Consider the following 27,552-nt stretch of genomic DNA (forward strand, 5'->3'; position numbering starts at 1 on the left):
GTATCAATTTATCTCAGAAATCAAGCAAACAAAATAAAAAACATAACACTGTTAACACAATAGCATAATTTCAACAAGCGTGGTACATGAACATTTATTATATTTTATATATCTACCGGAAATTAAAAATTATTTTCTGTTTTTTTTTTTATTTTTTATTATTATTATCTTAAAATCATCACATTTGCTTTATTTACACATTAAACATCATGAATGTAAGATCTACAGAATATAAATCGTTAACTACTGCTTACAGAAACAGATTTGTATTTGTACAAAGGCACATCAGCTTCTCACAGTGCATTTTGTGAACAAACATCATTTGAAAACACAATCGTAAACTCATTATGCTTATAATAATCCTTGTTACAAACAAGCACGACTATTATATGATTTGTTTTACATGCAATCTACATCACTTGTGACCTTGTAATAACTCTCTTAATCGACTGCAGCATTTACAAACTTGGTATAATGCTCTCAATACAGTTGTAGGTCCACTCCTGTTGATCGTTTAAAGCCATGACATGCTGACACACCTGAACAAAGAGCAAATCAGGGCACAAGCTTTAAAATATTCAGTAAAGTTTATGACTAGCACAACATTTGAGAAAAAGTCTCTGTGAATACATGTGTTGGATTTAGCTAGCCTTACTGATGTTTGGGTCTTTTCATTAGTTTCTTTGAGAATGGGAAATAGAGCATGAAATGCACCCAATCCTCATTCCGCAGAAGAAATTGGCTTGCGTTTCCTTATTTTGGGAGTGAAAATGTTTCTAGGTAAATTTCTCACCATTTTAGTCCTAGCAGGAACCTCCACAGCAAACACACTCATGCCCCTGCTGCTCACACAGTTCTTGCTCTGCTCATTGTTGATGTGCACAGTCACCTTTTGATTGGACTATGGCAACGAGAGTGATGGATACATGGAAAACAACAAGAGAAAAAAGTAACAAGAAAACCACAGTAAGCCACTTTCACTCATGAATTCAAAAACACATGAAATCTGAATGAAATATATAAGTTACCTATTTTGATCTAAGGAGGTTATGTTCCAACATTTCGGTACATTCCATAAAATTTGTTTCTCCCATGCAATTGCCATGCTTCTCTTGGCAGATCTAATGCCATTTTTCTGAGTTAATCTATGTCTTAGATGCTCAAGACATTGCAATTCTACTCATGACCAGTGCTCCTTTATATAAAGCTTTCCAAACAATTGGAGGTTTAGTAACTTTCTGGTACACTCAGCGAATGTTAAGTACTATAAATCCTAATGTGAGGACTATGCAGAAATATCTTAAAGGTAAATGTGTTTCAGAGATGTGTTTCAATAATCCAAAGAACCTTTCTCCTGAAAAATCTATCAATTAAAATTACTACTAGACTGAAAGTACAGCAGTGAGTTAGTTTGGCTGTTTTCTGGGTGATGGTAGCATTCTATTCTGGGAAGCCAAAAACTGTAGGTTTAAGCAATTTGTATTAAGACGTGTCTCGAGTGATCCGATCACATGTCAATTAAATCCATCTCCTGTAACCACATATGTTGGGATTTCGAGGGGAGGGTCTCTGATTTCATGATGATATACATCAGTCACTACTTTAGTGTTTTACTGCATGATAATAAATTGCAAAAAAGTCATAATAGACAAAGATGTCTATTCTTTGGTCTAAAACCAACGTGCTGTTTCTCCCTGATGCAGTCTAAATTTAATCTAAAAACAAATGCAACATTTCGAGCATAATTCTCAGCTATTTTAGTGGAGTACCTGCATTAAAGGTACTTCAGATATTTGTTCTTCTCATCTGTGCCCTTGCATGTAGATATCAGACACACTGAATAAGATCTGTGAATTTCGAAAGTTTTAGAACAGCGGTTGATTGACAGGTGAGGGGTGGTGCTTCACTGCTGTCTGGAAAGCATTCAGGACGGATTAGCATTTACACCTCAAAAGCAATGAGGTCACTTGCGTTTTTGACCACATTCGTATGTGGCTTTTGCAATCCGATCACAAAATGTTTTAGACCCTGTTTAGACCTGCATTTAGCGCTGACCACTTCTGCTCGGATCATCCTGAATGCAGCTTGATACCAGGTGTAAACGCGGTCCATGAGTCATCTTGTGTTAAAAACAAGTTAAATGACCAATAACAATAATAAATGTACCTTATTGGCTATAACGGATGAAATCCTACTTTCTCCTTTGTATGTATACACCAAGACACTCTCGTGACCCTTCAGAGATTTGGCTTCTGCTTTAGACGAGATAGACCTCTGTACTGCTGAATTCAACATCTTAATACCAGAATCCAAATTAACAGCCTGTAGATTTGCCTTGACCTTCTCACAGTAGACGTCAATCACAAACGGACAGGCCTGAGGTGACAAGAAACAAATACACACATATACACTCAACATCTTCTGAATACATTGGCTTCTGGTCAATAACTAATCTTGGAAACGTACAAATAAAAAAAAAAGTAATAAATACTAAAAACGTCTTCAGCTTTCACTCTTGAAAAGCAAAGAGTATGCTCATGAAAACTTTAAAGTTACTTTCTCATTGAAAGTTTTAAGGATGAGCGAAGGTTGAATGGTGTTAAATTCATTGTACCTCCACCATCTCTAAGCTGCAGTTGTAACCCATGGCCTCCAAGGTGAGCCCCAAATCCCTAGGGTCACCCTCACGATCATTTGCTTCCATCAGGTTGAGTTCCAGGAAGCCTTGTCTTGTTAACTCATTATTCTTTGTGTCAAAGTTCTCTATAAAAGAGTACATACAATTATTGAAACAATGTATAATTTATTTAAAGCTTGGGTAATGTCAGAGCAAAAGTTAAACATTAGGAACTAGAAACATTACATTGTTCAAATCTCACCAATAATCTGAGGGTTTAAGGCGGGGTGGGGAACGTCAGGCCTCAGGGCCGTGTAAGGCCCACGAGGCCATTTGTGGAATAATTTGAAAAGCAAAAAAATGGCACTGATTCAATTAACTGTTAAAAAAAAAATACAATTTAAAATGATAGCAATGCAAAATGTTGCATAATAGACAGACCTTTCAGTGTTTTTTTCTTGGTGCGTGAGCAGGTTATGGAATGTGTACACAAATTTTAACCCACAATCAGAAATTGCAAGCAATTGTATGGCCGGTGAATAATTTAGTAAATAATCAAATGTCCCTTAATGTCAAAAAGGTTCCCCAACCCTGGCTTAAGGCAATATTTACAAGTAAATCAAACATTGGCAAATCAAGAATTTGATAAACTCAATCTCTATGGAGTAAAATTTGATGATAACATTAAAGCACTGATCTATTAACTGTCCACTTCATACATAGACACAGTGTGTTGGTATAAGAACCTTTGCAGATGGCCCACGCATCCTCATCGCATTTCTCTCCACTGGTCCTTTGTTCAAAGAAGTTGTACTCCTCTAGGCTCAACAGACCATTTCCATCCAAATCTATCACTTCAAAAATGTCAGACAAGGCCGCCCTGCATGTGGAACAGAAGGATGTAGCATTTTTGCACACATACACACTATATATTACATACTATAAACTACATATATGATTGACCTATGTGCTTTATGCTATATGCTTTAACCACTATGACCTAAATCCAATGAACAGCATATTACAATTTCTTATGCAGGGGTGTAAAACCAGAGTCTGCAGACACCCCATGTGGTCACAAGAGGGCGTGAGGGGGCTTGTGGGACAGTAGATCTACGAAAATAATTGGATTATGCTTGCATTGTAATTGGCTATGTTTAACTCATAATACAAAATGTATGACTTAAAATAACAGGGGTTAGGGCTGGGTAAAATATACATTTTCCAATTAATCGTGATTATTTTTTTATGCGATATCTTTAAATCATTTCCTAAATTTCCAAGATCAATCTTTTAATATGTGAAGTAAAGCACCAAGAACCTTTCACTGTGGGTTAAGTTTGGCTCGTTCCATCCATCCATCTATATATATATATATATATATATATATATATATATATATATATATATATATATCAGCCACAACATTAAAACCACCTGCCTAATATTGTGTAGGTCCCCCTCAAAACCGCACCAATCCGCATCTCAGAATAGCAATCTGAGATTTTTTTTTTTTTCCCACCACAATTGTACAGAGCGTATATCTGAGTTACCCTTGACTTTGTCAGTTTGAACCATTCTCTGTTGACCTCTCTCATCAACAAGGCGTTTCCATCTGCAGAATTGCAGCTCACTGGATGTTTTTTGTTTGTGGCACCATTATGAGTAAATTCTAGAGACTGTTGTGTGTGAAAATCCCAGGAGATCAGCAGTTACAGAAATACTCAAACCAGCATATCTGACACCAACAATCCATGCGATTATCTAATCAGCCAATCGTGTGGTAGCAGTGCAGTCCATAAAATCATACAGATACGGGTCAGGAGATTCAGTTAATGTTCACATCAACCATCAGAATTGGGAAACATTTTGATCTCAGTGATTTGGACCTTGGCATGCTTGTTGGTGTTAATAAATGCATAATTTATTGAGATTTTTTGAATGGGACAGCACAACTTCACAGCTGCACGCTGTCACTCGAGTCACGTTCAACACTACAGCAGCAAGCGCACAAAACAAACATATCTTCACTCCACACAATGCTTTCATTTTACACCAAGACAAGGATACATTTCAAGATTAAAGTTGCAGCTCCAACTTTAGAAAACACGGTGAGGTAAGTTTTAGAGATTGTGACAATGTGGGCTTTTCTGTGTCATAGTGATACTCATTAATTCTCAGTGTGAATCTGTAACTGTAGGCTCTTTTGACCTCAGTTTCTAAGTTTACATTTTTATATCAGCACTGCAACATATCAGTGCCTACTGTATAAATCATTGTAAACATCCACGTTAAGTGCAAATGTTTTGCCCTGCCAATTGCGATTGTGAGCATTTCTGTACGTGCAAGTTTGGTGCATGAACAGCCTTTGACAGATGCAGGCAGCTTTGTCTTTTGGACAAAATGCTTCCAAACACAGAGATGAGGTCAGTTTACTCTTGGTGTACATAATTATCTAAATTCTTTTGACACTGATAATGCTGGACCATCACTGAACTAAATTCACACAGGACGTAAAAAGCTGTGATATAACAAAAGAAGGCATGAATAAAGCATCCTTAAAGTGATAGTTCAGCCTTTAATTAATATCTTATCATAATTTCCCCACCCTCAAGGTCTTCCAACATTCTGTATTCTGTGGAATCCAAAAGATGTTAGACAGAATGTTAGGGTCTGACAGTCTGTCACCAATCCCTTTCAAAATATGGAGGGGGAAAAAACATGCAGTGAAGGTAAATTATGATTAAGGTTAGCATTTTGTCCAACATCTCCTTAAAGGAATCATTTTTCCAAAATTGAAAATTCTCGCATCATTTCCTCACACTCATGCCATCCCAGATGTGTTTTTTTCTTCTGCTGAACACAAAGATTTTTGAAGAATATCTCAGCTCTGTTAGTTTTTTCTAAAATGCAAGTGAAGTGAATGGGTACCAAAATGTAATGCTGCCTTTATGTGCTTTCTGAGATTCAAAGGAATTCAAATGACAGTGGTTGAATCTTTAAAAGAGATATGATAAGTGGGTGAAAAACAAATGACTATTTAAATCCTTTTATAAATCTCCACGTTCACATTCTTCTTCTTGTGTTTTTGGTGATTCAATTATTTGTGCATATCGCCACCTATTGGGCAGAGAGGAGAATTAATAGTAAAAAAAGATGTTATATATTATAAAGTTATATATGTATCTGTTTCTGACACACACCTATCATATTGCTTCTGAAAATCATGTGTATGAATTACTTTTTTGCTTCCTATATATAGAGATTCTATGTATAGATTCAAAGATCTGGTCACCATTCACTTGCATTGTATGGACCAACAGAGCTGAGATATTCTTCTAAAAATCTTCATTTGTGTTGAGATCTATCCAAGATGGTGGCGCGGTAGTACGCAGCGGCCACTCCGGATCCAAAATGGTGCTATTTTTGTTAAAAAAAAGCCAGACTTTTGCGACACATGGACATCGGAGCAACCGGTGTTCGTGTCTACCATCGCCAGACACTACTGAAATATAAGACTCATACAAAAACCAAGCTGCATGATGACCTGCAGGAGGCGCTACGCTTACTCGGCTTGCTGCGGAGACCAGGCCTCCAGTCCTCGGCGTCGCCTGATGTTCACTCTGCTGACTCACGACTGTGCAGCAATGCACAGCTCGAACCACATTTTGAGTACCACAAAAGTGTAACACTAAGTTCACCTGCTTTTGCACCACTTCGCTTTGCACACGGTCATTTCCCAACTCACCACCATATCATCAAGTTATTGAACATATAAATTGGCTATGAAGAAAACAATACAATCATATATTCTTGAGAAGAACTCTTCTAATATTTTACAAACTTGCACTGCACTGGGCTACATTATAATATACAGTGAAAGTCAAACGTTTCAGTACACCTGCTTAAAACCATTTTTTTCATGACTAATATTTCATTGTATGATGTGTACTTATACAAACTGATAACCATAATTGCATTCAATTATTTAATAAAAATGGAAATAATTATTTTTTTATATTGTAATATATGTTTTCATTTTAAAGTATTTACAAAAACTTGTGTTGTAATGTTTAAAAAAAATAAAAATAAAATAAAAACACTGTAAACACTGTCAATTATGAATAAAACCCAAGTATCTGTTCAGGATTTCCATTTTATTTAATAATTAAATAATTGAATCAGCTTATATAGCCACACATATGTTGGAACAGGCCTAATGGAAAAATATGTAGCCTATTCAATAAAAAAAAATATATAGGAATGTAAGACTTTGTAACTTGAGGTTTAGCCACATTATTACCTGAAGTTCCTTGGATGTCAAAATCGTAATTGGACAATGTGCAAAATGCTTGATTTGGCAGTTTTGAGGGGCGGAAGCATGGTCATTGTTCCTGATTCTTTGTGAGGAACTTCTGAGGAACTTTCATTTCTTTTTAGGTCTGTTGCTTTATCTCTCCCTGTCAGTGTCCTCCTCATCTGATGTCATAATTATTTTAACTGCAAGGCACACACATACCTCCCGGTAATGTCGTTGATTAAGTTTGAGCTTTGTCAGTCTCTTAAAGCATTGGAGGGTGTAAGGAATACCAAAGCAATAAAGAATATAGATTGTTGTAAAGCCTTGAAATAATATCCTTTTTCAGGATTTTTGTATTTATTTTGTAATTAGAGATATGATTTTGATTTTAATACCCCCATGTATATAGCTCTTAATTTTTGTTTTATTTTGTTGTTTATTTTATTTATTTGTAATATATTGTATTAATATTATTGTTATTTTTACAGATTTTCTTTAAATTATTGTTATTGTCATTTTGTATATGATTACTGTGTGATTTTGATACAAATAAAAAAATATAAAAAACACACACCTCCCGGTACGTTATTTATGCGGCACATGCGCTCGGTATTTTTTTCATCATGACATGATCTGCTCCTCTCATTACGGTGACGGGTTTGGCTCCTATAATAATTATGAATACGGGGTATGGAAAATCAGGTTTAACAATCTGTGACACACGGACCATATAACGTTACATTGCCAGCTTAAATACCTGGTGAACAAGCAAGCTAGCTTGCAAATGACGTAACATTAGGCTAAAGTTATTAAATATTTCCCAAGTTTGTCAGGTTTGCGATAAGTTAACGCAGTTCACAATTTCAACTTGTCACATCCACCCCAGCCCGTTTACATTTGCAAAGGAGTTAAAAGCACCGTCCTCACTTGAGGAACCAGCAAGACAGAGGAAGAACGAGAGGGAAATAAATAAAATAAACAACAAAATAACACAAAAATTAAGAACTATATACATGGGGGTATTAAAATCATATCTCTAATTACAAACCTATTTTTTGTCGCTACAGAGTTGCAATCTCTAGAAATTATTGACATAATGCATTTGCATTTTGGCAATCCCCGTTTAGCAGAATGAACCCAGCGCTATGATTGGTCGAATTCTTCTTCTTCTTTTGCATTTCAGCAGGCTAGATGCTGCTGCCTCTTGCTGTTCGACTTGAGTACTGCACATGCACATAAAAACATAAATGACTCACAAGCTTATTGCGTAGTTTAGAGTGACAGATCTTACCAGCGTACTTTGATGTCAAAATGCGCACAGGTTGGCAGGTCTGCTGATGAATAAACATCATAAATTATATTCATCTTTAAATTATATTCCTAAATATATATTAACAATATTTAGCCTGTAGTACACATCCTTGATTTTGATTTTGTGTCGATGAAGGGGTACTTGAGCCTTACTGATGGTGCTGTTACGGCTTGGGAAAGGTTGGTTAACACTGCTGTAGGACATTTGTGACAAAAAACTTTAACTATGGATGTCAATAAATTTGCGATCAAATTAATTACATGATATGCCGATTAACTAATTAAATTATTGCTATAAATTCCATATGTAACATTAGCTGAGAAAGGCCCTCAAACAACAATAATTCAATATACAGTCAAATTATTAAATTATTTAAGATTCAAATATAATAATACAAAATATATCTGCATAGATTTTTGTGAAAAAAAGTTGTTTTTTATTTCTAAGCATTAATTTTAATTCTAGGGAGTTTTTAATTTTGTCTGTAAAGTTGCATTGAAACTGTATTTATTGGAAAAAAGCACAATCCAAATAAATTTAAATGGAATTAACATATATACTATAGCTGCCTTAATATTTTAGAAAGGGGATCCATTGAAAGGGAATCATCAAATGTTGGTGTCCCATAATGAAAAATTATGAAAACCCCTGCTTTAAAGTAACACAACATTAATGGGTACCAACTCAACGTTGTGTAATCACCTTAAAACTCAAAGTAAATATATGTAATTTTTTGTCATGTAATTTCATTTTATTTAATTATTTTTAGCTTAGCCGATGCATGATTGTAATTTACTAACTTGAACTCTTTGGTTAACTCCAGCTCTCCAGACTGGGTGCGGTTGACTAGCTGAGCAGTTTTACTGGTGGTCTTCCTCGTTCTCTTCATCAGTCTGCAGCCAGTGGTGAAGGGGAAAAGGAGAAATGAGCCGGCGTTGAGTTCTCCTCTCCACACAAACCTCTGTCCATCAATCACACAAGGCATACATTAGACTCACTGTTCTATTTAAAGGAATCATTCACCCAAAAATAAAAATGTTCTCATCATTTACTCATCCTCATGCCATCCCAGATGTGTTTGATGTCTTCTGCAGAACACAAAGATTTTTAGAAAAATATCTCAGCTCTGTAGGTCCATACAATGCAAGTGAATGGTGGCCAGATCTTTGAAGCGCAACAAAGCACTAGGTGAAGGTTAGAAACAGATCAATATTTAAGTCCTTTTCTACTGTAAATGTCCACTTTCTTCTTCTTTTGTTTTTAGTGATTTGCATTCTTCATGCATATCACCACCTACTGGGCAGGGAGGAGTATTTACAGTACTTATAGACTTAAATAATGATCTGTTTCTCACCCACACCTATCATATTACTTCTGAAGACATGATTAAACCAATGGAGTTGTGTGGATTACTTTTATGTTGTTTCATGTTGCTGCTTTTAGCTTCAAATTTCTGGTCACCATTCATTGCATTGAATGGACCTACAGAGTTGAGATATTTTTCTAAAACACTTAAATTTAGTTCTGCAGAAGATCTTGCTGTAAATGATTTATTGTACCAAGGGATTTGAGATACAATACTAAAATTTTCATATCTGATATGAACAGATGACATGAATGCAGCATTTGTAACCGGCAGAAGGAAAGTGATGAACTTACTGACCTCTTTATCTCTCAATTCAGTAAAGCACACTAAGTTTGTATCTTCTTTGGTCTCGTTACCCGTCACCACATAGAGAGCTGTGTCCACACACATCCACGGGGAAGGCTTCTCTGAGGCATACACAGTAAAAATACTTTTAAAAAAACCCACATGTATACCTTTTCAGATATTTGAATTAATCCAAATCTACAACTAAAGTATCTTTTGAGTTTAAATCTATTTAGAATGTATGTACCAGGAATCAGGCTCAGGTTGCAAGGCCGAATGGTCAGGTAGACGCTGGTTGTCTCTGGGATATGCAAGCGATACTGGAGGGAAACAATCGTTCCATCTTCCTCCACGTAAAAACACCCTCTCATAAAATTATGATGCCAATTCTGGAAAATAAGGATTAAAAGGTACATCATTCTGTAGTACAAAACAGCACAATCCACATAGTGGAGTCCACAATAATTATGTGCAATACACAGTTTAAGTCCATTTATATAATATAAAATATCCACTTCTGCCATTACATACATTGCTCTGTACATAATATACTGTATTTTTGTTCTTTATGTAACAGATTTTTATTAAATTTGCACTACGTGTGTGTGTGTATGTGGGTATATATGTAGGTGAGTGTATGTACGTATATGTATAATTATTTATTTTTATTATTATTTTTTTTTTAATTATCTATGACTTGCTGCTGTTTTCGTATTGATTTTATATTGTTGTGCACTGGAAGCTCCTGTCACCAAGACACATTCCTTGTATGTGCAAGCATACTTGGCAATAAAGCTGATAGTGACATGACACTAGTATTGCACTTCCATAAAATGATGAGAAAATATTTAATATATTTTTGTTGTAAAATTCAAATTCCAATAATTCCAGCATAAAAAGTAAATAAAATGACAAAACAAAGTTTTGGAATGAGGCAGAAGATAATGCAGGCAACCTCATGGTGGTGCTATTGTAAAAGCTTTGGTCAAACAAAGGCATTAAAAATAAAATTATCTCTTCAGAATGTAAATAATATGTGTATCAAGGCTAAAATGTCAATATAGAGCACCAAAATTCAAAATAAACCATATTTAATGTAAATAAAAGAAAAAAGGCCTGAGGAAACCCATACATTATTGTCTAAACCAAACCTTTTTGCAGTTTTAACTGCTGTGGTTTGTGTCCAGCCAGAATGTTAAAGCAAATATACTCTAAATCATCAAGTAATCAAAAATCTGAGTCAAACAGACTCATTTCGGACCCAACAGAGAGTAGTTTTTGGAAATAAACCTAGTCCTTAGGTGCCACAGAGGCCTTTTAATGTACAGAATTGGTGTATGCTTCTTTTCAGAGTGCTAAAAACATGCTCCTGAAATGACACTTCTTCAACAAAAGCAATTTCCTCCAAGAATTTATGCTGGGTTGTGAAACGAGAAAAGGATCAAATCATAACACTTGGGTGGTTTGTCCACCCCGAATCAAAATGAAGAAAAGTGCCAAAGGCAAGTGTCTACTTTAAAAGGTCCTGATGTAGTGTCCCAAGGAGATGGGTCACTTGGCTGGACTAATACACTCTTCTGTCACATCCCAAAAACCTTTCGTAATTTAGAGTCTCTCACACACACACACCGTGAGCCACCATAAAAACACACAATCTGACCCTTTCCAATTCCTATACCCAATTATCAACCTCTTGGCTCAGGTAATACAACAGAGGTGATAGAACTTTCTTCACCCAAGAGCAACTCATTTTTTTTCCAATCTCATTGCTTTGACGAGTTTGGTCATTATTTTTATGTGGTTAAGCAAACCAGCTGAGGTTAAAGTCAAAAAGAGTACAACAAAGGGAAAGAGATCAATAGCACAGCTCCACTAATATCGACCAGGTGTACATTTTTCACCAAAAGGCTTTGATACTAGAAAAACACAGCAAAAGTATAGTTGCCTGTAAGGTAACTTGTGTTTGGACAAAGTACAAGAACAACGAAGCAGGTCACAGTACACTTTGGTTGTAGGCAAAATTGAATTTAAAAAAAGTGTAAAACAGATGGACATGTTTATTATTTTATTCCTGAAATACAAATTCCATTATTACTCAGCTTTTACCCACTGGACAATGGCATTTGTTATGATTTTATGGTGCATTGTTTCAGTGATTTATACAAATGCAAATCTTGAAATGTTAAAGGGATAGTTCACACAAAAATGAAAATTCTCTCATCATACATATGTGTCTGACTTTTTTCTTCTGAAGGACACAAATGAAGGTTTTTAGAAGAATATCTCAGCTCTGTAGGTCCATACAATCCAAGTGAATGGTGACCAAAACTTTGAAACTCCAAAACGCACATAAAAATCATCATAAAAGCAATATGTACGTTTAATACAGTGGTTTAATCCATGACTTCTGAAACGATCCAATCGTTTTTTTGGTGAGAACAGGCGGAATATAACTCCTTATTCACTGTACATCATGCCATTGCAGTTTCTAAGCACAACCGTGATCTTAAGCTTGATTACACTTCTTATTGCTTGACACATGCAAAGAGCGCTAGATGGCGCTAGGAAACGTAATTGAGCTTGAAATCATAATCACCAAGGAGACAGCTGATGTCAAGATTTATAATGAAAAAGGAGTTTTATTTTGATCTGTTCACAAATAATCGCTTCAAAAGACATGGATTAAACCACTGGAGTCTTACTGATTACTTGTATGCTGCCTTTAGCTACTTTTTGGAGCTTCAAAGTTTTGGTCACAATTCACTTGCAGTGAGACAATTTTCTAAAAATCTCTGTTTGCGTTCTGCAGGTGAAAGTAAGTCAAACAATTCTGGGGAGGCATGAGGGTGAGTAAATGATGAGAATTTATTTTTGCAGAGATCTATTCCTTTAAATGATAGGTCATTCTCTCCATGTTGCGATGTTAACATCTTTTGATCTCCCCAGTGCTATCCCAACATCTTACAGTGTCCTTCACATTTCTTTTTGCAAAGTGCATAGGAAAATGGAATGCCCTAAACATCCCCACAAAACATGCAGTTGGAACCTGTAACGATTTGGGCTCTGTCAGTCTGCCACTCTTAATGCTGCCAGTGCCCATTGTGATGGTAGTGGATAAAGATGACCTACGACTGCGAGCTGAAGATGGTCTGGATGAGGTGCGACTGTCTGTCAAATACAAAAATACATACAAACAGACATAAACCATTAGACATGGATTTAAATTACAACAGCAGAATCACAATGCAGTCTGTCAATAATACAACGTTTATAGGAATATTCCAGGTTTAAGACAAGTTAAGCTCAGTCAACAGCATTTGAGGCATAATGTTGATTACCACAAAAATTAACTGTGACTCATCCCTCTGTTTTTTTTAAATAAAAGAAGCAAAAATCTGGGTAACAGTATGGCACTTAGAATAGATGTGAATTGGGCAAATACAGAAACATTAAAATATAATGTATAGTATGTATAATGTTTAAATGTATAGCCAAAAGATATAAACAATATGTGTTAACAAGATTTCAGTGTGATAAAATTGCTTACTAACCTTTTCTGTGTAAAGTTATAGCCAATTATACAACTTAAAAACAATAAAACGACCATAAAATTACAATATAAACAACTTTACATCTCAAACAATAAACCATTTTTAACTTGAGAATTAATGTAAGTGCTTTTATAAAATTATAAGCTTCACATTTCTGTCTTTAAAACCTCCAAAAATTGGTCACATTCACTTTCATTGTAAACGCCTACTGTAACTTCAATTTTAGAGTTCAAATTAATGACAACTATGATTGCCTTAATCAAAAGGTTTTAAAAGCTCCTCCTCCCATGCAATCCCTTTATTGAGTTTACATTATGAGGTATGGCACAAATCCAAATGAATCCATCAGTCATCACTCATGAGGGTAGATCAATAGTTAAACCATTAGCTTCTATTTAGGAGGCTGCGGCATGAGGAATGAAAACAAAATTAAGCGTGTTTATTTTTTTTGAGCACTTGCACATATGTGCACTGACATGATAGAGAGAAAGTTGTGATGTTGGTGGTACAGTGTATATACAGCCCCAAAAAGTATTTGGACACCTACAAATGTACGACATGCCATTGCATTAGATAAGAGAATATCAAACCAAGAGGCATTTCTTTTTAAGAAAGAGAGCAAATAATAGTTTGATAGGTTTTAAATGATAAAACAACAGCTATATTGCAACATAAAGGGGGAAAAACATTGGACCACATACAATGTATGTGTCATAGTTATTTTACTGTGACATTTCAAATGACTAAAATACCTATTGTATATGTGTAGATTTGAATATTCTACAGTACTGTGCAAAAGTCTTAGGCACATAAGATGTTTCACAAAAGCATTTTCTTAAGATGGTTATTCATATCTTCAGCTTTAGTGTGTCAATAGGAAATATAAATGTTAGACTCGCAAACATTACTTTTGCAAATAGAACAAATTAGAATAGAAGAACAGAGAGCCCTGCAACAGATGTCATGGCCCTCACAAAGCCCCCCACCGAATAATCGTGTCAGTCTTAGATTACATAAATAGATAGAAGAACTGTGGTGAATTCTCAAAGAAGCTTGGAACATCCCATCTGCCAACAACCAAGAAAAACTGTCCAGGTGTACCTTGGACAATTGGTGCAGTTTTAAAAGCAAAGGTGTTCACACCAAATATTGATTTAACTTTTTTTATATTTACTGGACTTTGTATGACATTAAGTGATAAATGAAAACGATTTATGTCATTATTTTTGAAGACATCCTCATTATGAAACATTTTTCACAAGTGCCTAAAACTTGTGCACAGTACTGTGCGTTTCTGATTAGACTCTCATACCCATCATACCTTTCCTATGTGTGGTTTCCATCTCTGCTCTGGGATGTGTCTCTGAGGCTGGGAGCTCTGGTAGGGTCTCTGGGCTCTGCAAAGGTTTGTCCAGTTGGTTGCCAAAGTTCTGCCTCTTCAGTTTGGCATCAGACTCAAGCTTCTCATGTGCTGCAGCCTGACACTGCTCTACTGTAGACCCGAGAAGCCTGCAAAACTGAACAGCAGCTGGGATGATATACTAATAACTTTCTCATCCTATAATGTGTGCATTTACATACTTGGAAACCTTACCTCTGCATAGTCTAACTTCCCATCTTTGTTGACATCTGCTAAGGAAAAGATTTCATCCACTTCCTTGGGTGACATTTTTTCTCCAGTCTAAAATGACCAATTCACAATATATATATATATATATAAATATAAAAGCAATCATCATATCAGGAGATATGACCGATGAGAGACTTCAACTGATTCTACACTTACTGAAGTCAGGATTCTGCTGAGCTCATCGTGTGAGATATATCCATCACAATTTACATCAAATTTCTTGAAAATTCTCATAAGCTGGTCTGCTTCTGCTGGTTTTTCCTTCTTAAGTATATCACAAAAGTCATCAAAATTCAACTTCTTAGTTCCTGGGGGCCAATACTTGTCTAAAGCCTTCTGCGATGGATTTCTACCCGCTTGCTGAAGAACTGAGAGACCAAGAGAGCAGAGAGACAGACAATAATCACATACAATGGCAAATAACCTAGTGATAATTCCTGGTAAAATGTATAATGAAATTAGAAACATTTATGTATCCTTACCCTATCCTATTCCTTTTTGTCTACATAAATGAACATTAACACGTACTATGCTTATCAGATCAATAGTTAGTCCTACAACATGGGAGATATGAAATAATGACAAAAGTATAAGTTTGGGGCCTGAGTATCTCAGCGAGTATTGACACTGACTACCACCCCTGGAGTGACTTCAGCCAGGTCTTCTAAGCAAACAAATTGGCCTGGTTGCTAGGGAGGGTAGTCACAAGGGGTAACATCCTCGTGGTTGCTATAATGTGGTTCTTGCGCACAGTGGGGCGAGTGGTGAGTTGCGCGTGGATGCTGCGAAGAATAGCCTGAAGCCTCCACATGTGCTACATCTCCACAGTAACGCGCTCAACAAACCACGTGATAAAATGCGCGGATTGACTGTCTCAGCAGCGAAGGCAATTGAGATTTGTACTCCGCCACCCGGATTTAGGCGAGTCACTACACCACCACGAGGATTTAAGAGTGCATTGGTAATTGGGCATTCCAGATTGGGGAGAAAAGAAAAAAAGGGGGGTGCACTATCCTTTAATTCATAAATTTAATTCATAATTCATAAAATTTTAAATGTCATTAAACTTTGAGTTGATTAATATATTTTCATATTGGTACATTACTAATCTGATAAGTATTATATAATATTGATTAAAGATGTGGAACACTGCTCTCTGAATAACAAATCTGTGATCTCATTAGTAATATATAGCGTTTGTATACATAATGATAATTTTGCAGGTGGAGGTATTAGAGTGTATGGGATGCATTTTGCTCACCGGTGCACAGCTGATCTTTTGAGGTCATATTCATCAGACTAGATCTGAACACGGACAGATACGCAGCCCTGCATTGAATATAAAACCTCTCTTCCTCTGAACGCTGCATTATGAAAACACTCTAAACGCCGATTGATTCAAATGCACGAGTATTGTGTCTTACGGCTGTCAGATTGCCATGGCTGCCGTGTATGTAAACAAACCCCGCGTACGCTGTTAAAAACAAGTACCAGGAAACAACTGCTTTCTATAGTTCTCCCATAATATATTTTATCAGACATTTTTAGTTTGAATGTGTGATATAGATTAATGGGTTAGTGAGGGTCTCAAAACGAAAATTATTTTTACTCATGTATTTAGTAATTAACACTCTCACATTCTTTAACATGCGTGTAGAAGCATAATGAAATACAAGTGTTTCCAGGGGAACTAGATTACTGCTGCACCGCGCCAAACTTCAAAAAGGTAGAAAGAGCACCCATGTTGGTTGCAAAAAAAAAAAAAACTTTAGGTGGCGGCATGAGCCTAAGGTGCGGAATACGCCAAAACCCCGAAGAAAAAGAGGTAGAAGAGGTAGTTTGTCTGTTTTATAACACATGCCGTAAGTTTATTTATTCATTTGTCCACACAAAATTGCAACAACGTAATTTATATTCATATTTTGTGTGTTGTGGCAAAGCCAGCATACAGTGACAGTATCAGGTGGTAATACGTATATTTTGGCACTAGATTATTATTACCATAGTCCTGTTCAAAGGTATTTTGATGGTACTCCAAGGTACTACAAATAATGCCATGGTACTACTATGGCACATGTCCAAGAAACCATGCCCACAACATGGTTGTACTGTGTTGCCTTTTGGTACTTCTGATCGCTAGTGTCCTTAAGACTTGGATTGTGTTTATTTGATGTAGGGGTGGTACCCAATGATAAATCAGTGGTGGTACCTGATTCAATACACAGGCTATGAATGATTCTGTAATTTGAATTACAGTGTGAAGAGAGTCCTTCATTTACATGACAGCGAAAAAGTGAGTGAATGAAATCACTCAAATAAAAATTCTACACAATTGACAACATTTATCAGACTTTTATCTACCTCTTATTTCAGATTTGATTTTAAAAAAAATAATTAAATTGTTTTCACATGCTTCAAAGTCAGGTCCATTCCAACCCTTTTAAAGCTGAAATCAGAACCATTGCTGTTCACTGATGGGTAATGAAATTAAATAAATCAGATCAGTTATTTGGTTATTAAAATGTTTACAGTACAATGAAATAAATAAATCATACCCATAATTATTTAGAAGTTTTCAGTGTGTAATTTGGAATATTATGACTTTGTTTTCATCAATGAACATGCATAACTGTTTCACATTTATCTATTTTAGACCCCAACTAGAGGCATGCATCAATCAGGAACTATTCCCCTGTGACTGGAACTGGATTGATGAGTCTCATGACTAAATCTGCAGGTACTGTAAACCACATTCCAGTTCAGCTACTGTGTCCTCACCAGAGTCTCATAAAACTCATATTTACTCTGTTTGCCCCTCAGGGGTTTTCATAATTGATTTGTATTGTGAACAAAATAGGGATGTGCCACATTGGTCGACTAATTGACCAGTCATCCAACAACTGATTAATCGATTAGTGGGGTTGACTACTAACATTAATATTTTAGTGGTGGTGGTTTTAATGGGAGACATTACATTTATTTGAGAGATGTAACTTCTTGGAGAGTGTTTTTGCATGAATTATAGCTTGTTGTGCTTAAAAATGAATAATGGTCAGCACAGTGAAATCTTCTGCAAGAAGTTGTCTCTTTTGTGCTTTTAAGTTTAGTCCATTTATGCACTGCTGCTGTTTCAGCCATCAAAGAGGTGCTTCAACAATACATTACAAGATGCTACTGTCAGACGTTAAATCCTCTTCTGTGTCATTTTCATGTATTTGCGAGGTGCTTGGCGAGATTAAAAAGTATTCTGCTGATTCTGTCTGACACTGCTTAAATAAAAATAGTTGCAGGAAAAAAGATTTTAACTGCTGGATATCGTAAATTAGTTGTGCAACAGCGGCATTATTTTGTAGTTCTGCGCTTTTGTATGCGCAACGAGGATCACCCTGAGACTCCAAAGTACTCTGGTTATATTGAAGTGCATCATTCTGTGTTCAGGATGCGCATACGCGGTTTTTGTGCGCTCTGTAGTGTTGGATCCTTTCTTATTTCTTCTCTTTGATAGTTTTGTGCAAGAATATAGTATAAACTGTATAATAAATTGTAATAGTTATTTAGCCTATATATTTTTTTTATTGAATATCTGTTAGTTGCCACTTTAGGGCGCTTAGCGTCCGTATACCGTTGATCGGGGTCACGTGGAACATAAAGCCTAGTTATACATTATTATCATTAACAGCGATAGTAGTTCAAACAATCGACCGACTAGATGATTATGAAACTGGTAGTTTTGCTAGAATGAAGTAATATATGTGTGTATGTGTATTCTTTTATTTTTAGTCACCATAAACAGCCGTGTTCATATTGTCACCCAGGCACTAGTGAGATGCTCCTGTAATCCAGCGAACTTGAATTTTGATTAGCTGTCAGTGAAGCCATTAATAATATCTTTGCTCATGCTGATTTGATAAATTGCTGACATTTGGTACTTCATCAGCAGGTAATTCCAAAGCAGTTGGGAAGACAACGAATCCTAAAACGAAAGAGCCCATGACAGATACTGAGAGGTAAGGATGTAGTCAAGCAATTTACCCCATTTCGATTTATTAACAATAATATTTTAGATTAGACAAATAAAATACACAGTATATAGTGTATGTATAAATCTTCTGCGCAATTACATAAAATGGATAGTTCACCTAAAAATAAAAATCCCAGATTTGTGATTTTCTTTTGTGGAACACAGAGATTTTTAGAAGAATATCTCAGCTCTGTAGATCCATATATTGCAGGTCAACAGGGTCCAAAACTTTGAAGCTCCAAAAAGCACATAAAGGCAGCATGAAAGTTATCCAACTTACTTCAGTGGGTAAATTTATGCCTTCATAAGCGAAACAGATCAATATTTAAGTAATTTTTAAAAAACATATTATTTATAAATTATCCTCCCTGCCCAGTAGTTGGCGATATGCATGAAGAATGCAAATCACCAAAAACTCTTAGAAGAGAAGAGCGCTTGGGAGGGCTGTTTGAAAGTGTAGATTTATAGTAAAAAAGGACTTCAATATTGATCTGTTTCTCACCCACACCTATCATATCACTACTGAAGACAATTAATTAACACTGGAGTTGTATAGATTACCTTTATGCTGCCTTTATGTGCTTTTTTTGCTTTAAAGTTCTGGCCACCTTTCACTTACATTAAATGGACCAACAGAGCTGAAATATTCTTCTAAACATCTTCATATGAGTTATGCAGAATAAATAAAGTTATACACATATGGGATGGCAAAAGGGTGAGTAAATGATGCGAGAATTTTCATTTTTGGGCAAACTATTCCTTTTATTGTCATTAATTGATATTGACACATTGTTTTTGTGGCAGGTTGTATGCTGTAGTTCAGGTGCTTTCTTAAAACCTGATTGAATTTGGCAGAAACCAGGAGTCTATTTTTATAGGGTTACTAACATTGGTATAACCGGAGCAGTTGAACAAAGAAATCTCTCCTCATTACTGGATATTTCCTTTGTCCCACTGGGCCAATAGCCATTATGACTGAATCAGAATTTAATGACAGGATATGAAAAGAGTTTCATCACCATCAAGCCTCTCTGATTTACTCAGCACAAAAATAGTTGGATAAGGTGAGTTTAAGAAAAGACCCATTTCCTTTCCAGTGGATACTAACACAGAGCTCCATGTGATCCATCAAGACAAGCATTAGTTTTGAATTTTATAGTGCAGTCATTTAAGAGGAAACTAGTTAAATATATATAAAAACATCAATAAAGAGAGTGGGCTTATGATTCATTTAAGAAAGTTTTCATTCGGGGGAGTCTAACCGGAGAGAACTCCTCTTGTGCAAAATGTAAAGGAGAGCTTGGCTGGACTAAGGGACTTTTATTGAATGTCTCCCAATATTTGAAAGTATCTCTTACATTTTGAATGTCTTTAAGTCAGCTTGTCCCCTAACAGACTTATAGGAATATTGAATATTAAGCAGGAAGCAGGTATCCTAATTAAGCAAAGATGTATATTATAATGTAGTATAAATGTATGATTAGCAGTTTAAGAATATAAAAAACCTAAAAAAGAAATTGTGAAATTATTTTCTTTGTTTTGAGAGTTTTGTTTGAATTGTTTACCTCAGGTCTTAGGTGAAAAGGTCTCTCAAGTACCTAATGAAATACAGGCAACAGCTGGTGACGTTATTGGAATGTGGATCAAATATAGTTGTAAAAGACCACAGTGTTCTCAATTTACCATATAGTAATGTGTGTTTTGAAGGATTGTTTATAGACTGGTCAGATTGATCTTCACCTTAAGAACTAGACCAAGACTATTCTAGGCTGTGAGTGTGCATGCAAGTTTAGTGTCTTAATTTAGCATTGTCACAATACTTGATCAGGGCCGTAACCTCAATAGACATTGACATTAACCTTCTGACATTAACCCCCCCACCACCAAAAAAATCCCAAATGTATTTCAAAGAATTAAACGTCTGTCCATTACAAAGTTAATGATAAGTTTTCCACATTAACTTGGTTCTTCCTCGCATCGTCACCATTTAATGTTGTATGCTGTCATAATTAACAAGTAAAATGATCATGTAAAGGGGACAGTGATAGAGATTTATGGAAAAAGATAATAATTCATGGTTTTTTACATATAACACCATGTCGTGAATGGTTAAAAATGGCTTCTTAAGACCTGTAGTGGGGACACTGCATAAAAGGTTTAAATTAGTAACTGGCTGATTTGTTTATCAATGATTGATTTTTATAAATTATTACATTTTGTCCCCCAATCCTGAATATGTGGTAACGGCCTTAAAACATATTTTGATGTTGAAGCCAGGTACAGTTAAAATGTCTTAATGAGGTTGCACACCATACCTATTACTGTTATATCCATGTTACTGCAGTGCAGGATTGCCCTATTTAATTTGTCTTAGAAGAAATTGGCAACCTCATTTAAATGTTTGAATATAGCCAGTAGAGGGCAGTAGTGAAATGAGAAGTCTCTTGCTGATGAGTCCTGCTGATCCGCAAACAGAACTCAAAAGGCATGAAGATCTGTGTGAGATCATGTGCATAGAACAGCATAATGACACCTCAAAGTTGCTTTATAAACATTATTTACACTTTGTATATTCACTATTTACAGATTTCACACAATAAATTCTACCTGTGGGTAACATCTGAATATGTATTTTCTTTTCAGCTGCTAAAATTGCATCTGTGTACACCGGGAAGCCTCAAACAAATGCTGTTACCTAGGTGAGTATAAATGTTTAGAATTTAATTCAGAAGTGTATTAGTATTAAGAGCATGTAATATAACACTAATTTTATAGGAATAGTTCATTTATCAACACTTTTTTTTTTGTTAGGCAGCAGGGACTAAAAACAAAATGTGTTTTTCATTTCGGTTCGTTCTAAACAGAAACCGTATTTATTTCCGTTCTTGTGTTCCGCTGTCTACTTTCCTAAAGGTAACCAGTTAGAACGAAATTAAAGAACAGTTAATAACGTTTTTTTTTTTTTAACGACAATACTCCGGTGCTAAGGGTGGCTGATATACCAGTTACAGTGTTCGATCTCAAGAAAACAAAAAAGGGACCTGGTCTGGAAAATAAGGGACTGGCCTCAATCGAAATATGTAAAAAAAACATAAGCAATTCAAGAAAAAAAGATTCCACCATGTGGGGGAGTTATCAGCATAGAAATCATAAAGAGCGAAGTATACAGTAGCCTAAATAAAATGGTGTCTTTTCAGTTAGTGTTTTCTTAATATAAAATGTATTCCCAAAAATACTTAAAATATTTTAAAACATACAATTGTCCATCTGAAATCAATTAATAGCCAAAATATTGGGCTTGGGCTTGTTTGGACTAAATGTCATCTTAAGCAGGCCAAATAATTTTATTTGAAATATTTAATAATTGCTTTATTTTAATTATTTATTTTAATTACAGACCTGCTTCTCGGTCAGAACCCAGCAGCATCAAATCTGTATTAAAGGGTTAGTTCACCCAAAAATTATCCCATAATTTACTCGCCCTCAAGCTATCCTAGGTGTATATGACTTTCTTCTTTCAGCCAAACACAATCCGAGTTATATTAAAAAATATCCTAGCTCTTCCATGCTATATAATGGGATTGAATGCTACCTTAAATTTTGAAGCCCAAAAAAGCACATCCATCCATCAAAAAAGTAATCCATACGGCTCCAAGGGGTTATTAAAGGCCTTCTGAAGCAATGCGGTTTTGTAAGAAAAATATCCATATTTATAACTTTTATAAACCATAATCACTGGCTTCCTATAATGGCTGTCCGCACGTTCACAAGAGAGTCGAGTTCCGCTGTACGACTTGAGCGTAACGTTAACTCCGGTGAGAAGTGACGAACGAGGAAGTGCATGTTGTTTACAGCAAAGGAAAATGGCGAAAAGAAGATTTGTATTAGTCTTAAAATGGTGCGTTCGTGCATCTATCCAGTCATTCCAATCATCCATTCATGGCAGCAAACACTCTCTGTCGGCATTTCCTGCATGAGCACTACCACGTCTCCCATAATCTCCATCTACCAGATTCTTTGTTTGTGCCGCTGCCGCAGCCTCCTCCATCTCCCGGAGTTCCTGGTCAGTGTACTCCAGTTCAAACAAATAGGGCTGGGCAAAAAAACTCAATCTCCTCTCTTATATCGAAATTCTCTGACATTTAAAAAAAAAAATCCTTGTTGTTGTCTTCTAATTCATGACCGGCATTTTGTTTGGCTCTATCCTCTGCACTTTCGCGTTCGTCACTTCTCACCGGAGCTTAAGCTACGCCTACGTCACACTGGAACTCGACTCTCTCGTGAACGCATGAAGGGCCATTACTGGAAGCCAGTGATTATGGTTTGTAAAGTTATAAATATGGATATTTTTCTTATAAAAAAAGCATTGCTATGCTTCGGAAGGCCTTTATTAACCCCCTGGAACCTTATGGATTACTTTTTTGATAGATGGATGCACATTTTTGGGCTTTAAAATCTAAGGTACCATTCACTCCCATTATAAAGCATGGAAGAGCTAGGATATTTTTTAATTTAACTCCGATTGTGTTTGGCTGAAAGAAGAAAGACATATACTCTTAGGATAGCTTGAGGGTGAGTAAATTATGGGATAGTTAAAATTTTGGGGTGCACTAACCCTATAATGCATCATATCTAACAATAATTCAGTGAAGAATAATTCAGTGAACAACTGAGAAATGTGCCTTTTTACCTTGATAATTTTCCTTGTATCTGGATTAACCATGCATGTATAAATGCTAATTATACAGTCTATATTTCTCTAAAAGGTCTTCAGCATGTCACAGAAGGCTACATCCACATCATGCATTAAGGTAAATACATGTGTGATGCAGCAGTTCCCTTCAGAATCAAAGCACATGCATATTATGTTCAACTAAAAGAGAGAAGCATTTTTTGGGCAACACAAAGTGGTGTAATTCTGAAAAATGACTGTGCCAAATCATTTAGACTAGTTTCAGTAAAAAAGAAATCAGAAAGAAATTTACTTGTTACCAACATTTAAAAAGGAAAAGAAAAAAAATCCTTGGAATGTTTTTTTTAAGTCCTTAACAGTTAGGCATAATGTTAGAAGTCACTGTCACCGTTCATTTTCATTTTGTAAGGAAATAAGATGCAGTGATGGTAAATGGTGGCTGAGGCTAACATTGTGCCGAACATCCCCTTTTGTGTCCCACAAAAGAAAATCAAACCGTGTGGAACAATATGAGGACATTAAAAGTCATTTGATTAATGAATCTAAGCATTTCTCTTAGATCATATTGCAACCAGTAAAAGTTGTGTTTAGAATCTAAAACATTTTCCCATCACAGAAAGGTCTTTGTTAGTATATGTCACAAGGAAAAGTTACTTCCCACATTGGATTGATTCAAATTACAGTATGCTGATTGTGACCCCATAGCTTTGATTAAAAGAGCCAGATAAAGAAAACATTATTTGTTCCACTTTTATGCGAGTCATGATTGATTTCAAGTTCGGAATTTCTGGAGCTAGGTTACGTGGGACTTTTGAATTGGCATTTACGAGATTTGCTTTATCAATGCTGTGTTCATAGACATTTGCTTCGATCAAGGGAAAAATAAAAGATCCACTTTTTCTAAGAAAAATATTTCATTTTCCTAACACAAACAACCAAGAGCTCCTCTTCATGAGACAGAATTAATTCAGTTATTTTAAACACACATTCTGCCCCCAGCAAAGCTGCACTTGTGATTCAATCACACAATGGGGATTTGTTGCAACTCAATGGTTGGATTATGACACAGTTCAGCATGTTTTTAAGATAAGGTCGCCTAAAATTGTTTTAATTAGTCACACTCGATGACCTCTGCGTATATGTTGCTTGTAGTTCTACACCAAAGGAATGTCACAGTCTTCATCACATGGTGAAGCATGAAATTTATCAGTGTGGAGAACAACAACAGTACTGAACGTTTTAACATTTACAGGCCTGGACAAATAATCAGTCCTTTGTTGTTTTACGACATACATTGAGAGTAAACAAATTGTTATTCAAGGCTATGTAAGAGTATGATGTTTGACTGCGTCCTATGTGAAATTAGAACAGATTGGACCATTTGCATGCTTCAGCTGCTGAAAAGTGCTCAAATTGCATTATTTGCATTGCTTGAAGTTGTTATACATGATCATTAATTATTATCTTTTATTTTCTCCCCAATCTGGAATACCCAATTCCCAATGCGCTCCAAGTCCTCATGGTGGTGTAGTGACTCACCTCAATCCAGTCGGTGGAGGATGAAACTCAGTTGCCTCCGCATCTGAGACAGTCAATCCACGCATCTTATCACATGGCTTGTTGAGCGTGTTACCGTGAAGACATGGCGCGTGTGGAAGCTTCACACTACTCTCCATCCATGCACAACTCGCCACGTTCCCCACTGAGAGTGAGAACCACACATTATAGCAACCACGAGGAGGTTACCCCATGTGACTCTACCCTCCCTAGCAATCGGGCCAATTTGGTTGCTTAAGAGACCTGGCTGGAGTCACTCAGCACCCCCTGGATTCGAACTCACAACTCCAGGGGTGGAAGTCAGCGTCAATACTCACTGAGCTTCCCAGGTCCTCTGTTATACATAATCATATGTAGAGAGGTAGAACACTTCCTGAAACCCAAAAAGTTTAGAAAGAGGGAGCAGATGTTCTGTTTTCTGTATGATATGTCTTAGAAAATGTGCACACGGTTAAATTTGGGTTTATGTTTACTGAAACCTAGCAGCGATGATGCAGCCTCACTTAATAACAGAATTTTTCAGTTACTGATGTCATTGTAAAAATGTGCTATTCGCAGTCAGCCATGATTAATATATTCCGTAAGTGAATGCATCCAATTACAAGGGTTTGTTAGAGTATTTTTCAGCATGTCATATGATCTCAAGCCGGCACGCACAAATGTGTGCCCAGCACCAAATGCAACTTTTTCTCCAAGACTGATATGACTTAAGTCTTTTTTTTTTTTTTTTCTCATCTGAGTGTGTATATATATTTAAAATAAAGTTCTACTATTTCTTTCTTTTTAAAAGTGTAGCAGTTAGATAAATTACTGAAGTGCCCTGTGAAATTTGTGGCTTATGGGTCGAGACATAAAGAAGATAGTTACGATGGAGCACAGAAGAAATGCGCAAAATTTGAATTTGTCATTTATTTGTTTGTTTTATGGAAGAACACTTTCTGTGTTGAAATTGTGAATTAGACGGGTGTGACAAAATTTAATTACTTGTTGTCTCCAGGAAAGGATGGTGATTGTCCATGAAAATATTTTGTTTTACAGAAACGCAACTAAATATGGACATTTTCAGTAAGCAGACTGAATCAAACTTAAGGGAGCATCAGGGTATGTCCTGTTCAAATAACGTGTTGTGCTCTGTTAAGATTTATTTTCTCATTACAGTTAAACTATTAGGAAGTCAATGTTTAAAATTATTAAACTTTATTCGAATTCCCTAATGGATTGTTGAACTATTAAGTGTATGCATGATTATAGTGTATTATTTTAAGTTGTTTATTGTTTTAGTCGAAAGGCCAGAGCTAAAATTATGCCTAAAGGTAAAATATAACTACAGTATATCAATGTTTTGTTTATATGTATTCAATTTAAGATTACTTCAAAGTATTTTAATACAACTTAAACAATAAGATCTTTTGAGACACTATTAGATCTCAGCACAGATCACTTTTGCCCAGAGAGACACATCATTGCAATTAAAACCACTCGCACATATGCATTTGTAAACAAGCAGTGCCACTTGAGCTGTTCAGGAGCTGCTTTGGATGACACATGATGGTGAGGATATGACACTACTCTGTGTTAAAGCCAAGCTGAGCACCAGTCACTGATACCGCCAAGACAGCTGAGAAAATCCACAAGGATATTTTAACTTTGACAGGCAAACCGCTAAATCCATGTCCCTAATGGCAGCAGCAATCACCTAATAGCTTCTCAAAACATTCTTCACTGTAACAAGCTGGTAGGGCATAACCTTGTCAGAGGCCTAAGGGCAATTCATGATTTTTCAATATGTAGAATTCCCACTTATATTGACCAATGATTGTCATAACTTTTCAATGACCATTTCAGTCATTCATTAAAAAAGTAAAATAAATCGCACTGTGAATTTGGCAAAAATGGGTCGAAAGTTCTGCTGGCGAAATGCAAATCACTGCTCCCATTGGCCGAAGCTGGAAATGCTGTTGGATGTATGTTTTGTGTGAGCTCTAGTTTCTGTGTGAAATGTCTGCAGAGTGGCACCAAAAAAAAGTTGCATTTTAAGTTGTAAATGATGTAAAACATTCTACCGGAATGACCCTAAACCCCAATCCTAAACCAGAGCGTCAGTGGAGTAAAAATCAAATTTTAGTATGAAAATTCAGGTGCGAATCACACTTGCCGTTGTTTGTGCAAACGTGATTAATTCCTGGTTTCCACAGGACCAGATCCCCTGTCTTGGAGGTT

General features: G+C 36.0%; 1 protein-coding gene and 1 long non-coding RNA gene across 3 annotated transcripts; one reads left to right on the forward strand and one right to left on the reverse strand.

The window, feature by feature from the left end:
• Positions 1–181: 181 nt before the first annotated feature.
• efcab7 (EF-hand calcium binding domain 7) lies at positions 182–16,508 on the reverse strand. Of its 2 annotated transcripts, none has more exons than XM_052141077.1 (13): positions 16,323–16,508; positions 15,218–15,429; positions 15,026–15,112; positions 14,753–14,948; positions 12,927–13,048; positions 10,128–10,269; positions 9,893–10,002; positions 9,030–9,190; positions 3,364–3,497; positions 2,615–2,763; positions 2,167–2,376; positions 794–901; positions 182–539 (listed from the first exon to the last, which is right to left on the reverse strand). In XM_052141077.1, the coding sequence occupies exons 1-13, from the start codon at positions 16,429–16,431 to the stop codon at positions 459–461; spliced, it is 1,821 nt and encodes a 606-aa protein (XP_051997037.1). In that variant the 5' UTR covers positions 16,432–16,508; the 3' UTR covers positions 182–458. The 2 variants fall into 2 exon arrangements, with proteins under 2 accessions (XP_051997037.1, XP_051997036.1); XM_052141076.1 differs by having other exon boundaries at positions 14,744–14,948.
• Positions 16,509–18,516: 2,008 nt separating this feature from the next.
• Positions 18,517–26,537, forward strand: LOC127654095 (uncharacterized). Its single transcript, XR_007971895.1, has 4 exons — positions 18,517–19,068; positions 21,726–21,781; positions 23,849–23,893; positions 25,290–26,537. It is a non-coding gene; the product is annotated as an uncharacterized LOC127654095 (long non-coding RNA).
• The last annotated feature ends 1,015 nt before the right edge of the window (positions 26,538–27,552 follow it).

This window comes from Xyrauchen texanus, chromosome 13 (assembly GCF_025860055.1).
Source record: "Xyrauchen texanus isolate HMW12.3.18 chromosome 13, RBS_HiC_50CHRs, whole genome shotgun sequence".
Lineage (NCBI taxonomy): Eukaryota > Metazoa > Chordata > Actinopteri > Cypriniformes > Catostomidae > Xyrauchen > Xyrauchen texanus.

Coding starts and splice junctions, on each gene's coding strand:
- efcab7 (XM_052141076.1), bottom strand. CDS start 16,431: ATGCAGCGTTCAGAGGAAGAGAGGTTTTATATTCAATGCAGGGCTGCG. Junction 9,191..9,892: donor CTGAATTGAGAGATAAAGAG/GTCAGTAAGTTC, acceptor ATTGATGGACAG/AGGTTTGTGTGGAGAGGAGA. Junction 540..793: donor TTCCTGCTAGGACTAAAATG/GTGAGAAATTTA, acceptor CTCTTTGTTCAG/GTGTGTCAGCATGTCATGGC.